At 31.6% G+C, this 15,356-nt stretch overlaps 2 protein-coding genes across 2 annotated transcripts; one reads left to right on the top strand and one right to left on the bottom strand.

Annotated features, from left to right (window-relative positions):
• The first annotated feature begins 4,547 nt into the window (after positions 1 to 4,547).
• LOC123917071 lies at positions 4,548 to 9,503 on the top strand. Its single transcript, XM_045968694.1, has 4 exons — positions 4,548 to 4,854; positions 5,609 to 5,714; positions 7,998 to 8,141; positions 8,966 to 9,503. The coding sequence occupies exons 1-4, from the start codon at positions 4,601 to 4,603 to the stop codon at positions 9,236 to 9,238; spliced, it is 777 nt and encodes a 258-aa protein (XP_045824650.1). The 5' UTR covers positions 4,548 to 4,600; the 3' UTR covers positions 9,239 to 9,503.
• A 273-nt stretch (positions 9,504 to 9,776) lies between these two features.
• Positions 9,777 to 11,820, bottom strand: LOC123917060 (probable protein phosphatase 2C 72). Its single transcript, XM_045968683.1, has 4 exons — positions 11,581 to 11,820; positions 10,675 to 11,083; positions 10,356 to 10,579; positions 9,777 to 10,269 (listed from the first exon to the last, which is right to left on the bottom strand). The coding sequence occupies exons 1-4, from the start codon at positions 11,755 to 11,757 to the stop codon at positions 10,057 to 10,059; spliced, it is 1,023 nt and encodes a 340-aa protein (XP_045824639.1). The 5' UTR covers positions 11,758 to 11,820; the 3' UTR covers positions 9,777 to 10,056.
• Positions 11,821 to 15,356: the final 3,536 nt, after the last annotated feature.

Raw genomic sequence — 15,356 nt, 5'->3', positions numbered from 1 at the left:
TCAACTGGTGGTGAAAGAAAAAAAAAATTGACAGGCTGAATACACATTTTAATACATTTTTTATTTCACATTTGTAGTGTATGAGTTGAGCCAATAAACTAATTGACACCCAAAAATAATTATTATTTCCAATAGAGTTATTTTTAAAGTGAAAAGCTACATAGCTTCAAACATTCAATTGTTGCAAATATATTTTCGACACAAACAAAACTAACTCATCATTACACTAAAATGTCATGTGTCGAAATATAAATAAAGATATATATATGAAAGCTAACTAAAAATGAGATATTATCCAGTCAAATATAAATAAAGATGTGAGAGTTATATATAATCGAACCAGCGCTAACTTTTAACAATTTTCTTTTCAATATATGCTACCATACGATACGACGAGTCAAATATTCATCTTCCATCTTACTCCTATTATGAAGTGTAATTTTTACTATATTTGTGTTCATAAAGATCGTCTTGGCGTTAGAAACAAGAACAAGAATAGAAAGAAACAAGAATAGAAGGCAATACTAGTTTATAGACAAGAGAAGAGAATAAACTCATTTTTTTTCTTTCTAATTTTTACCAACCATGCATGAAACAAGTTAGAAATCATTTTCAATGCTCCAAAATCAAGAATCTCGCTCACATTATTGGCAAAACCCTCAATTGGATATATACTCCAAAGAAGTATTATTGTATACATACTGCAAATAAATATTATTCATAATATATGATGACAATCATATATATATTAATACTAATTTTATTTGGTTACAAGGACATTTTTGTTTTTTAGTCAATACTAGTAAATAAATAGATTAAGAGTTTACAAGTGTCGAAATTGTTAGTGTCAAACGCCATAATTGAAATTCGAATCTCGATTTCTCTACTTTGTGTGTGTGAGTTTTCAATGACTTATTATTTCATCTATTAAAAAATAAATAAATAAATTAAGAGATGCATATGAATACACGTAACACAATACCTCCCAACGCATGTGATCGATGACCCACACATTAATGTTAATATAGAAAATAAAAATCTCATCACCTAAAATAAGTGATTGTTGTACATGTTTAGAGAAGAAAATATATCTGCCAACTGCCAAGTCAACAAAGGTTTGGATATTTATTATGTGAATAGATGTTCTTATTTTATTTTAATTTTATTTGTATATGTTTAATCCATGGTGACAATTATGTTTGAAATATGACAAGTATTAATTATTAAATGTATGTACAGTATTTCTTCCGGTTGAAATTCATTCACCACATTATGGGGTTTAGCCTCTTTTGCTAAATAAACCGGTTGAATTTTATTTTAAAATTTTATATCAATAAGAAGAAGGAAAAAAAAAATTACCCTCTTTATATAAATTAGTCAAATTCCTTGACTTATTAACATTTGTTGAGAGAAGTGAATTTCATAAATTAATCTTAGTTACTTTGAGGATTATTGTCTATGGTTTGCGCCTGAAAAAAACATTTATTTACAAAAGACAACAAAAAAAGAAAGTGAAATTCATATTCACATAAGTATATAATTTATTGATGGTGAACTGTTTGTTCAGAAATAATTTATTTTAATTCAAGTTGATTCGATTGGGATGAGTGATGATCGATGAAATGATTTTTTGGTCTTTATGAGGGAAAGATACCTGCAAAAATGTTAGCACTCCGACACTCAAGTCAGTATTTGAATGAGGTGGAAAAAAGTGAGTAATTGGAGGCGCAGATCTTTCATGTCTTGGGATTCGTGTATGAATATATACATATATAGGAGAATATTATGGTTTTACAGTATACTGGAGTCCCCCATGTGTAGAGGATCAACCACATATAACATATGGATTGTTCTTTGCATGGGAGCATGTAGGACGTTGTGGGCGTTTTTGGCCTCTGTTTGTGCTCGTGTTTTGGCTCCATGGTCATTCTACCACGCAATTGCTCTTATCCCATTTGATGGATCTTCATGTGTGTTGGACTTTTAGCCGATCCGGAACAAATGGACCTTGTAGGCTCATGATAGGGAGTTCCATTAGAGTTAAATAATTTAATAGAAAAAATACTAAGATCAAAATTGCGCATTTTATAAAAAAAATATATGAACCAAAATTGCATTTAAGTCTTTAGTAGTTAATTTTTATTGGAATTATTTATTTGAGTTTTTTAGCCATAAACTTTATAGGTTATTATCCATTATAGGTTATCATCCACTATTAGTGTTTTTATACATATAATATATTTGAGTCATTGTGTAAAATACTCAAAATAAATAAATAAAAAAAATGATTTTGACAAAAAGAAAAAACTCTTATCTTAGTTGTCTTTGTTTATCTTTACATTAGAATAGTTTTAGTATCAACAATCAATTGATCCAAGTGCTAAATGGTTTTGATTATCTTAAGTATGTAGTCAGATGTTCAATTTACGACTCATGCATACTAAGAAAATTCAGTTGACAAGGGGAGAACCAAACTTATGTATTCCACAAATTTTCTGACGGGATAAGTAATCGCTAATCGTAATAGAAATATCATGATAAGTTGATAGCAAAAAAAAAAAGTTTTAGTGATATGTTACTAAAGTAATCGCTAATCGTAATAGAAATATCATGATAAGTTGATAGCAAAAAAAAAAGTTTTAGTGATATGTTCCTATATTCATCAATCATAATTATGTCACAATTTACAAAAATTTACAAAACCGGGTCAAGCACGAAACCCAATTTTTCAATTAGTAGAAATACACAAAACCAAAAATAAACACCTTAATATAGTAGTAATCAATTACTCCCTCCAGTCCTTTTTATAAGGAACACTTTGAAAAAATCACACAGACCAATGAAGCACATTTAACATTGTTATTTTCATTTAATACTCTTATAAATTTAAATTTATTTCATGTATACCCTTATTTAATTACTCTTTATTCAACTAACTTACTTATTTTTAAATTCTCTCTCATAATAAATAAGGGCATAAGTGAAATTGAACATTTAAAACATTTGAAAATTGGTCAAAGTTTCTTATAAAAAGGACCAAATTTTTTGCCCTAAGTGTTCCTTATAAAAAGGACCGGAGGGAGTATACATTTTGGTCCTCTTAATTTTTTTCCCACAATTTTGGTCCATTTATTTTAAAAATTTCAGATATTTAGATTCATATTTTTATTTAAACTCCAATTTTGATGACTTGATACACTCTTTAAAAAACAAGCTCAATGAAGAAGGAATGAATTGAAGAAGATCACAGCGAAGAAGTGACACAACTTTCAAATTTAACTTTTTAGTTTGATTATATTTTTTTTTTGACAAATGATTATACATTTTTTTATTACACAGTAATCAATTAATATTGATAAACTCCCGTAAAAAAAGATAATTATACTATATTGATATTAAGAACAAATAAATGTGCTCAAACACGTCAAAACAACTTGCAAGTTGTAGGGAATGAATCGAACCAATTTTACAAGAAGAGGGTATCACAATGTTCATCTAACTCCAACTCCAAAGAGGTTTAGGTATTCATGTTTATGAGAGTATTAGCAACATAGAAAAGAAGTAAATATACAAGTAAAGGTCCATTGAGTCTTCGAATTTTTGTTTTCCTATGTTGAAAATGCCCAAGCCCCTTGGTTTTTTTTGTTAAAAACTTATAAACACCGCACATAATTGAATGTCATCGCTCGATAAGACTATTTCATTGCCAAACCATACGATGCAAACAAAATGCCATTCAACGCTTCATTCTCTAACGACCTAAACCCTGTCTCCGGGCAAAAACCAAGAAGTTGCAGGTTCTTCACTCCCTTCCTCACTCGGCGGGAATGCTACCTTGTTAGGCGATACATCAATAACTTCAAACTTTCAATAATGTTGTTTGTCACTAGGTAATGTTGCTTCTCCTTAGGCAATACACATAACAAAACTTCAAAGAGAGCTTGATTACTATGAGAAATAAAAACATCGACCAAATTTGATTAAAAACCAATTAACCTATAATCAACGTCGAAAAACTATAATGTAATGTTTCTTGTAGTGAAGAAAACTAGAAAAACAAATTCATTACCATAATCAAACATGAGCCAGAGGCCACAGAGCTAGGAGTATAATTAAGTTGATTAGTAGCCCACAAATTCTAACATAACTAGTAGAAATGTCAAAATTGTCGGATCAGATGTTATGATCAAAGTTTCGAATTCCAATTTCTCCATTTTATGTATGTTAGTTTCTAATGAAAGTTTCTAGATGAGCAATGTCACAATGTAGGATAGAACATTTTGTCTAAGTTGTTTGAGACATTACTGTTGGATAACACGTAGGATCGAACATCCATTTTTTAATAAAATAGTAAATTTAATTTATTAAAATACTTAAAACTTTCTGTCAATTTATTTTTTTATTTATAAAATTGTGTCAAATTATGTTTTATTTTTTTTACTAAGTCAAATTATAATTATGTATTATTAAAATAGTAAAATATATTTTATAAAAAAGAATGAAAGAAATGATAAAAAAGAATTTCACCCAAACTGTTTGGGCCAAAAACACTGACATATATAAGCGACACTTGAGAGCTGCGAGTTTGTTTCCGTTTGGCATGGAGGGTGGTGAGAACATTCTAGATGCTATCTACGAAGAAGATGATGACGATAACTTGGACGACGTTGAGATGCTTGATGTTGAAGAAGGTGAATTGGTAGAAGACAATCATCAAAACGGTGTCGTTGCACAACATCATAATCTCACTGATACTAACAACAATAATAATCAAAAACCAAAACCTAATCGCAAGCGTAAATCTAAAAAGAGAAAGAAAAAGGGTTTAGGTTCTGATTCCATCGACATTAACAGGTTCGTTCATACTCTTCCTACTTTCAAACCCTTTTTAGCTCAATTTTGTTTATCTTATACCTAATGCTGAGTGTATTATATTATATTGAATTTTATTGTTTTAAACTTTAGAATTTAGATGATATAGATAATTAGATATCACTATTTTGATGTTATGAAGTAGCATTAGACTCTCACATTACTATATGAACCCTTAAACCAAGTGATTGAGCTCGAGTGGTTAATGAGCTCCCAGACAAATTGTTTGGGAGAATCCGAGTTCAATTCTTGCGAGGATCAATTTTTTACTTGATTTTACTTATCTCCCGGTTGAACTCCACGAACTCCGAATTACTAGAGCCACTTCCACTTACCAGCGCTCCTTCCCCTGGAAACTGGTGGGTTAACACCTAAAAAGAAAAGAGGAACCCTTACTTAAAGGGAGTGATTGAGCTTGAGCTCCCCTTAATTACGAATTGTTCGGGAGAACCTGAGTAATTGAGTTCAATTCCTAAGAGGAACAATTGTTGACTAGATTTTACTTATCTCCTTGAGGAACTCTGAATTACCAGGGCCCTTTCCCTTGGAAATCGGAGGGTTAATACCAAAAAAAGAAAAAAGGAACCCTTAAGTTATTGATTATTTTAAGGGCTTTGAATTTCTTTGTTCCATTTTATTTAATCATGAATGGGAGTGTTGCTTGCTGATTTTTCCCTATTGACATCACATAAGTAAACACTTGATGAATTTGTTGTGACTTATGTACCCTTCTCAGGTTTGTGATAGAGACATGTCGGCGTCTGAAAGAGAAAAAGTCATACATGGTATACACAGCTGTAGGCTGCCTTGGGGTTTCTGCATTGAGTGATCTCGTCAAAGAGGTATTGGAACTTTGTCCTTCCTTGCAATGTTGATTTTTCATCTTGAGAGCATGGTCTAAATTCGAGTATGATAGGGCTGCTTTAAGATTGTCCAAATTGCGTATAATTGCAGTTGTTGACCACAATTTAAAACAAATTCAGTTTTGTATGAAATACCATAGCCATGTAGGATATCAGAAAACAATTTAAAACAGCCTGAACAGTTTTATCAAAAGAAACGGATCCACCTAATAATGAGCGCGTTATATTACTTGGATAATATTGATGATATATAGTCACAAAACTTTATTGATATAAATTCTGATATCATAATAATTGAATAAATTATCTACTCAGACCGTCTATAACCCAGTCTATTGATTTTGCTCTGTCAAAAGTTGCCCAAGTAATAGTCCGAGTCTGACATTCAAATGTACGAGTTTCCATTTGTCTTACTTATCTGTTCTTCTTACATCGATTTCATAATTCTGAAATCTTGGTGTTTTTTTTAACTGTATATTGCTAATAACGATTGATATTTGGCTGTGTACGTTTGAGTTATACACAGATGATTTCATAACTCTGAATTCATTATATTCTTTTAATTCCATGGAGATTTTTATTGCTAAGAATAAGGATGCATATTTGGTGGTGTTAGTTTGAGGTGTACACTGCTGATTTCATAATTACTTTCTTACTTTTCAATACTCCCCTGTTCTCCTTACACTGATTTCATAATTTTGAGTCCTTTGTGTTCTATTAATTGTATGGAGGTTTATATTGCCAAGAAGCATTGATATTCTGTGGTGCAAGTTTGTGGTGATTGCCTTGTGTATGGTTTCTCTGCAGCATGCACAGTTGCTAGAATTATCTATAATTGTATCGAGTCATTTAGAATATATCAAATTATCTCTTAGGATATGATTTGTTTCCTTGTGAATTAGGATCATGACTCATGAGTTTTGTACTAGTATAAATAAGAGTTAGTGATTATTTTTTTTTGGACGAAAGAGTTAGTGATTTTGTCTTCTATAATATATCATGTGATTCATATCACAATTTGTTATAACAAATCCTCCGCCTCAATATCAATATAACTACTCAGTTTGTTGTCTCCTTTCCTTCTGCATCTAAATCCCTATTATTTCAACAGATACTTTGCAATTTTTCTAAACTTGGCTTGTCACTGGCTATTTAACCTCTCTCTTCAACTCCCGGTCAAATGTGCATTGCACTGTTTTAAAATAAATTGTTCTTTTTGTGATTTTCCTTTTAATACTTTCCCTTTATTGATGGGAATGTGGCTTTGTTTGGGAGAAGACATAATTTACTCACCTGTTGTAAGAAAATGTGAGAGTTCAGATTATACCTGATTTGGACTTCCTTGACCTGCTTATTTATTACTCCCCTTAGTACTTTACAACCATTTATAGTTTCTGATGTGTATAAATTTGTACCAAACCTTGCAGATTTTTTTCAGAAGCTAGTTTGCTCCTTCCCTTCCTCTTTTTAACTTTGATGCCGTGGCTGATGAACAACTTCATTATATAATTATTGTGCAGATGTTTATCCTCTTCAGTTTACTCTCACAAACAATGCAACCAACAAAATTTGCCAATATTGGGTTTCTCTAAGTATATCATATTATTCTTTTGGGTATTATCTGAATTTCATTACACTTCTGCAGGACCTTTGTTAAGAATGTAACATTTTTTATGGTTTCTAGTTAAAATATATTGCTGAGTAGGTAAAAGTTAAAGGAACAATTGATGGCGCAATTTTAAGGTTTTATTGTAAACACGGCAGGCATCATCAAGCCTTATCTCTATGACTGGGATGGCGGATGGCTAGCATTTAGCTTATTTGGATAACCATAATATATGTAGGAGAATCAAACTGAAGGTTGTTGGTTGAAATCTAATATATTTTTGGACAAGAGAGAACCCTAATATACTACGTCAACCTTTAGGATTTTTGCACTTTCTGATCAAGCAGTGAGGACTTGTTGGTTGAAATCTATAACATTTTGTTCTATAAACACATATTAGGTATTTAGTTCTCCTTTTCTACTTTTTTTTTCCATTTTGTGTAATGAATTTTGGATTATTTTTATTATATGCCATGTTATACTCTTCACAAATCATAGTGAATAATGTTCACCGTTTCTAGATTAAATTATTACTGACCTTTTTCTCGTGATAAATGAATGGGATTGTCTTTATGGTTAATTATGTTTGGTGTTCTTTCTTAAGCTGTCCAATTTGGTACATCACAAACTTGTATAATTAATCATTTAAGTCACAGGTGGATGCAATACAGTCTTGTGGAGGCCAGATGACTGCCGATGGTAAGCGATTTCGCTCAGGGGGTGGTGTATTGTGGAACATCATTAAAGTTCGAGAACCAAATGCCTACAAAGAGATAATGAAAAAAGCAAGGGAGTTTGAGGTGTTTGATTGTCCCTTACTTTTTACTGCTTAAACACTTTCATTTTACATTTTGTTCCCTGCATGCATTGACAACACGGTAGCTTGTTTCCAGATGCATCCACAATCCGTAACTTTAAAAGGGGCAAGATTTTTTTTTTATAGCTTCTATATCTGCATTTTGGTTTGCAAGTCGTGCCTAGGCATGTTAATATGTGAAGATAATTCATTTGTCACTGTCATTACTTATATGGTTCTGAGGTGAGCATAAACCTTAAAGAGACAACCTGATACTATAAAGTTTCCGCTATAACATGATCCAAGAAAATGTTCAAAATTGAATTTTTCAAACTTGATTTAGTTAATGAGTGAGTTTCAAATGAAGTAATTAATGTCTGGTAACTTGTCTCAAAAGTAAGTTTGAAGTAAAATTTGGTATAAAATTATCTGTCCAATCCATGCAAAAGTCCATCTTTTTCACTTTTAGTCTAATGTGTTCTGAAGACCAAAAGCAGTTTTACTTAGCAACACTAAAGTGAACAATTTAGTGATTTTTAAAAAATGAAATCAGTGCAATGACTTTCATGTTTTGCTGATTTTTGAAATAGCAGGCAAACAAATTTGGGGGGTTTTAATATTTATGTTGTTTTTGGTAAAAAAAAAAAATTGTTTTAATTACTGTTTAGATAGTTTTGGGCTGCGGCTTTTGATGTGTTGGCTGTGCTCAGTTGCTCTTGAAAATAGTCATTGATTAATGACCAACCAAGGCCATTCAGATCATTATTTGCTTTGCAATAATTAGTTTATTTTGTGATTGCTCATCTTGTCTTGTTTATAATAATACAGAAGCAATTCAGGCAGCCGTGTTTTCATCAGCCACCCATGCCAAAAAAGGAAAAGGAGGATTCTTCTCAAGGGGTGCCCTGTATATTTTCTAGTGGGAGTCAGAGCAATGTTTCCGACAATCCTTCTTGTGCAGCACAAATGGAAGACCAACCTAAACCATTAGGTTCTGAAGAGAAACGTGTTTCTGTTCATGACAGATTAAGAGTACCTGTGTCCTATGATGATGACCTGCTTGGAGCAAGCGTAGATAATGATGCAAACTTAGTACCCTAAATCGGAAAAGCCTTCATCTTGTAACATTTTTTTAAAAAAATTTCTACTACCTTCTTTCTACTGTTCTTTTCAGCCTTATTTTTGTTTCTTTGAAAACTAGTTTACAGATGGAGGAGCATGGATCCATTTGTATTTTTTGAGGAAGGATTTTGCCTTTTATGTTGAAAAGATAGGTTTTACTACAATGGTTAATTGGCATTTCGAGTTTTGATACAAATGTAGGATGATAGAAGATATTTTAATATAAGATATACTGTTGGTCCAACATTGTCCAAAAATGTGGTTCATTTAATCATTTGCATGGTATAAAGCTCTGCATAAGTTTCATATAAATAATGTATTGGGAATCACTTCCTGCAATGTGAACCCTCCATTTGAAAATTTTATTAAAAATATTATGAACTAAACAACAGGTGTTGTAGGAATTACTTGATCAATCATAGTATCTTGGTAGGAGTTGCAAATATAGTTTTTCTGTCTCATAACCAAACACACCAAAAGTCTATAGAAATGAAAATTACTGTCTAAAGACAAAGTGTTTGAAATATATATTTATTATTTTGCCCTCAATTTAGTCCTTGAGCTAACAAAGTAAGGAATTTAACCATAGTGTATATTTCACAAGAAAAAAGTGTGGAATGATTTGTATCTCTAAAACTAACATTGCCATTGTTCACACTTGACACTAAATTGATGGTTTATTCCATATTTCATTTGTGTTGTGTACTTGTGTCCCTACATTTTGTACCTTCTTTCTTTTTAGTGGTTTTACAATACATTGTAGCTATGCCTTTATAGATAATTAGTGGACGGGGCATTTAACCTAATTTTCCCTTTTCCATATACCCCAAGTTTTGTGGTTTCTTCTGCAGGAAAAGGCAAACCACTGTACAGTCATCTACCCTAGAGGAAGGATACTTCTTTGCCCAAGCAGCTGTGGCTGCTTCCACCACTGCCCTTGCAGCTTCCTCTTCACTTTCTATCATCCACACAATTGATGCAACCTCCTCATTACTTAGTACATCCCACACCTATAAGAAAAATAAAATCTTTCCTTAGAATCTTGTATGAAAAGAAATTAAATTGTTGTATGCAAATAATAATTAATGGCACGTACCCCATCACTTGCAAGAACAATAAATTGGTCACTTGATGTTAAAGGGTGATAGGAAATATCTGGAATAGCAATAACTCCATGGTCTTTAAGTATAAAATCTCCAAAAGCTCTAGACATGGCTAGACCCGGGTAGTTCTGGTTGGGCAACCATACTCGTTGGACATGTGGTTCTTCCTTCAGCGCATATACACAACCGTTGCAACTCCTTATTCTCTTTGCTTCGGCTGCATTTCAATTTAGATACAAATAAATCTAGTAAGTAATGTATATACCATATATTTTGTTAATTTTGCATGCTAATTTAAGAGAAGCTTCTTACAAGGCAATCCAGGCTTCAAATCTGTAGTCAATTGAATAGCTTTGAGTTTTGCATCATGAATTGTCCCTAAGATTGCTCTTGAATCACCCAAATTAGCTATGAAAAGTCCTTCACCCTGTCTTATGACAACTACAGCAGTTGTTCCACTACAAGAACAATCAAGATTCTCTTGTAATTTCACCTCCTCATCCATCACTTTGAAAGCACCAAGAATAGCTTCTTTCATATTTAGGAAGTTTTTTGAAAATTGGTTTTGTTTGTTGTCAACACCATTAATCTCCTCAATAGCATTCTTTTGGCTCAATATGAGAGAAGGTAAACTATTGTTTACTATTTTGCTCACTATACGTCCATTCCTTCCATGTCCATCATAAACACCACAAAATGCTCCATCTTCAATCCCATAACCCTTTTAACAAGAAAGAAAAATAAACAAAAATGAAAGAAAACGTTTTAGTAATTTTATATGCTTAATATAGATTAACAATAGTTACTTTGAAAGTACATGACTTTAAAAAAATGTTCATAATTGCAATTTGAGCCATACTAACAAGGTTGTTTTATGTCTCTTTAACCGAATGTGATTGCAGTTTCGCATAAGCCATATTTGGTTATTATAATCGTTAATATCGGTCATATTTGATCGTAATTATCATAATATCTTGAATTGTTACACAACTATGTTTTTTTTTTAAAAAAAAAAACTCCAAACTATAATTTGAGTCGCAATATATATAAAAAAAGTCGTTATACGCTGTGATTGACGCAAAATGAGTTGCATTTTGATAGTATTTTCCTCAATATCAAAGACAAGAACTCGACTTTTCCAAAGACATATGAGGCATACTCAACCGTGTGACCATGCAAATGCTCCAAAAGTTAATTATTCATGATTGAAATACAAACCTTATAAAGAGATGCAGCATCTTGGTTGAGACCTTTAGTACCTTGTTTAGAGTAAACAGAACAAATTCTTTGAGTCTCATGTTGAATCTTGCTTGCTTCAAATATCATGATATTTTCATCATGAACTTGAGGGATTCCATGAATCTCTGAAGATGCAACGGATATGCAGATACCCATTCTACTTGTTATGTAATTATTCTTTTTAATAATTATAAGTCATTAGGCCTTTGAGGACCCTTATATATAGGAAATAATTGTTATAAATAAATGTCCTTATATGATAGCTTAAACTTTACTTATATCAAATAATTGAGTTTTTTAATGGTTATTTGTTCAATTGGACTGTCCCAATAATGGCTTTAAGGGACATTTGGGATGTATTCTTCCAAAGTAATCACCAAAGGTGTATGACTTTCTATTTTAAAATAAAACTATTGTTTAGAGTTATTTATGAGAACTAATCCTTATTTGATGATGAAGCATTGACACACATTATTAAAATATTAATTTATGTACTTATCTTTTAAAGGACACCACACACATAATATAAGAGATTCCATTAAGTAGAAAAATTTAAAGTCAAACTATTCAGACATATGATTAACATTTTTTTTTTACTTAAGACATACATTGAAAGACTTGCAATGTGCAAATTTAGTTGTCTTTTAAAATTTATTCAAACCTTTTATGCAAAAAATAAAATAAAATTTATTCAAACTTAAAACCTAAGCCGTTGGATCTTGATCAAATTAGTCACAATTTGTCAATCAGAATCCAAGTACATAAGATGCAACTGAGTCACAATATAACTTTTTTTTTAAGTATTTTGTATCTTGTTTTGTGAATTTTTTTTTAACGGCAAATATATTATTAACCAGGTTAGAAAGTTGTCATTAGACACCAACCCAGTCAGAGAAGACACCAACTTAGTCTAGAAAGTTGCCATTAGACACTAACTTCCGATCTAAGTTATCTTTCTTTAACCATAAACTTTGATGACTTGAACGAAATTTCAGCCACTCTTTGCTTGCTTAGAAGCTCACCTAATCTTCGAAAATTAGAAATATATATGTGATGTTAGTTTAGCTTGACTTTGTTTGCTGATTTGCTGTTGCACTTGCACCTCATTTTTTTTTTATGTAGTTATTAAGCTCCAGAATTTGCAATCCTTTTTTGCCTTAAGTATTTGTGTAGTGTTTAGCTCTTGAATTTGCAAGACTTTGTAGATGTGAGTCGTCATATTGTTAACAGAAGTTATGAATTAGTTACTATCACTGTTGTTAAATATCCAGTATACCGGTATGACATCTTGACTTCGCTATGCTCAAAATAGCGCTGTTTTTCTCATAAATCGGTATAGCCGCTATGTATTGATATCAGAACTAGTTAATGTTTCAGGCTTTTACCGATTAATGTATCATAAATCGGTATAGCCGCTATATATTGACCCATATTAAAAATAAATAAAAACAATGTGAAGTGGTGCGAGTGCAGAGTTGGTGTGGGTGGGTTTATATATTACCCTGAACCCACTACCCATAGGTAAACAAACTCACTACCGACTCTCATATTTCATAACTCCTGCCTCCATCACCTTCACTTCTCTTCTCATGTATTTTTTGGTTTGTTAGTTATTTGAATTTGAGATTTTACCAGTCTTATGTTGATTAAGTTAGTCCCTCCATAACGCTGGAGTTACATTAGAAACATGAGATGTGAACAAATCATACACAATTAACGTTTTTTACTTCTAAATATGACTATTATGATCATACATGTCAATCATCAACAAGAACACATGCTACATGCATGATACTACCAATATCTTTTTCATAAGAATTCATTCTCCTTCATTTTTCATATATTAAATATGAATTTTAGAATATGTATGTGACAATATATATATATATATATATATATAATACAAAATGCTAATAAATTTTTGAAAAAACTATAAATTCCACCAGTCATAAGTTATAACTTTAAACAAGTAACACTATCAGCTTTAATTATTTTCTTGATCTGTCATTTTTCTTGATATATACTTTTGTATTTTATTTTCTTTCATTTCCGACCTTAATTATAAGCAACTTTTTACTTTTTAGATTCATTGGAAAATTAATGTATCCGGTCTATAATTAAGGTCAAATGCATTAGTTATTCAATGAATCTAAAAAGTGGAAATTTGCTTATAATTAAGGCCGGAGTATATAAACCCAAAAATATATTTGTATTATTTTTTATTATTTTATCTTCACCATTTCACTAGTTAGAGCTAGAACTACCGATTATTTGTTTTGAAGTTTGAACTACTTAGCTTTTGAATTTTAAGTTGTTTTTAATTTTTGTTTTTTTGCTTTATTAGTTGTATTTTAGTATTTTTTATTAAAAAAAGAAGTTAAATGTCCAAAATTATTTTCTCTCAAAAATATTTTTTTAAATAAAGAAAAAAATAGATAAAATGATTTGTTTAATACTCAAATTAAAAATTAAAAATAAATATATTAATATAATTTAAGAGATTGTTTAAGCGTTTCTAATTTAAAAGAGGTGAAATCTAATTTTTAGTATAAGCGGAGCGGGTTCGGGGACGGGTTCTGGGGTGGGTATCAATGTACCCATTACTCGCCCCAAACCCATCTTTTGAAATCGGGAAAAACCCAAACTCAAACTCAAACCCAATCAACTCGGGTTTTCCCCGTCAAAACAAATATGGTTTGGGCAGGTACCCGCGGGTATGAGTTTTATTGTGGCATACTTCTATCTCAATACAATGTTAACTTCATAGATTTATGCTTTACATTATTCTTATGCGTATTATCTTTCCCTCGTTGATCGATCCAAGAATTTGTAACCATTGCATGTAGGCACGGATGGATAAGGTCCTTTGACACCCGCCACCTATTGTTGGGAAGATATCTTTTCGGAGCCAACCATGCCCATTCGAGTGCGGCATGTGAAGATATATAACAATGACATCTCTGGTACCAAGTCAGAATTAGATTTTATCAAATTTTTACTTCTATATTCTCCTGTGCTAGAAAAGATGACTGTGAAGCCTGCTGCAAACATCGTACCAGAGTTGATGAAAGTACTAATTCGGTTCAAACGAGCGTTGGGAGAAGTTGAAGTTATTTGGGTAGACCGTTCAAAATGATTTTTACTCTTTGGAGGAGTCAATGCTATGTTGTAGCAGAAAAATAAAACAAATGAAAAAATTTCCTTTGCATTTTCAGTTTCATTCTCTCTTCACTGCATCATTTAAATTTCTGAAATTGGTTAATTGACCGTGACAATTAACAAGCTAGCTTTTATTCATATATTGTGTGTGGTTCTCCTTAATACTTAGCATTGTAGGTTCATTTTTGTCCCACGATGTTCAAACTCTATCCATTATGCGTATCATTTCTATTCTCTAGATTGTGAGCAAAATTTTATAGTATTTTGTATATTGTTTTATGATTCGCCCAACAAAATTTTATAGTTGCTTCTGCTTACTTTGCAGAGCTTTGTGGACCAATGAGGGCAATTGAAATTGCTTTTGAAAACAATTGGCTCAATCTTTGGTTGGAGACAGATTCTTCTTTGGTAGTTGCAGCCTTCAAAAATCCAATCAAACCAGTTGCTTGACCTCTAAAAAACAGATGCAGGAATGTTCTGTTTATGCTTAATCAAATGAATTATATGGTATCTCACATTTATAGAGAGGGAAACAAAGTAGCTAATCTCATTGCTAATCATGGTCTGAGCTTATCAACTTCCATTACTTGGTCCGC

Source organism: Trifolium pratense, linkage group LG1, assembly GCF_020283565.1.
Source record: "Trifolium pratense cultivar HEN17-A07 linkage group LG1, ARS_RC_1.1, whole genome shotgun sequence".
In the NCBI taxonomy this organism is placed as follows: Eukaryota; Viridiplantae; Streptophyta; class Magnoliopsida; order Fabales; family Fabaceae; genus Trifolium; species Trifolium pratense.
This window is presented reverse-complemented; position numbering and strand designations above follow the sequence as displayed.

What these genes read in the sequence shown, in the direction of transcription:
- LOC123917071 (XM_045968694.1), top strand. Translation starts at nt 4,601, where the DNA reads ATGGAGGGTGGTGAGAACATTCTAGATGCTATCTACGAAGAAGATGAT. An exon ending in TGAGTGATCTCGTCAAAGAG is followed by an intron (nt 5,715 to 7,997) that starts GTATTGGAACTT and finishes TTTAAGTCACAG; the next exon opens with GTGGATGCAATACAGTCTTG. An exon ending in AAAAAGCAAGGGAGTTTGAG is followed by an intron (nt 8,142 to 8,965) that starts GTGTTTGATTGT and finishes ATAATAATACAG; the next exon opens with AAGCAATTCAGGCAGCCGTG.
- LOC123917060 (XM_045968683.1), bottom strand. Translation starts at nt 11,757, where the DNA reads ATGGGTATCTGCATATCCGTTGCATCTTCAGAGATTCATGGAATCCCT. An exon ending in TTTGAAGCCTGGATTGCCTT is followed by an intron (nt 10,580 to 10,674) that starts GTAAGAAGCTTC and finishes ATTGAAATGCAG; the next exon opens with CCGAAGCAAAGAGAATAAGG. An exon ending in TTGTTCTTGCAAGTGATGGG is followed by an intron (nt 10,270 to 10,355) that starts GTACGTGCCATT and finishes TTTTTCTTATAG; the next exon opens with GTGTGGGATGTACTAAGTAA.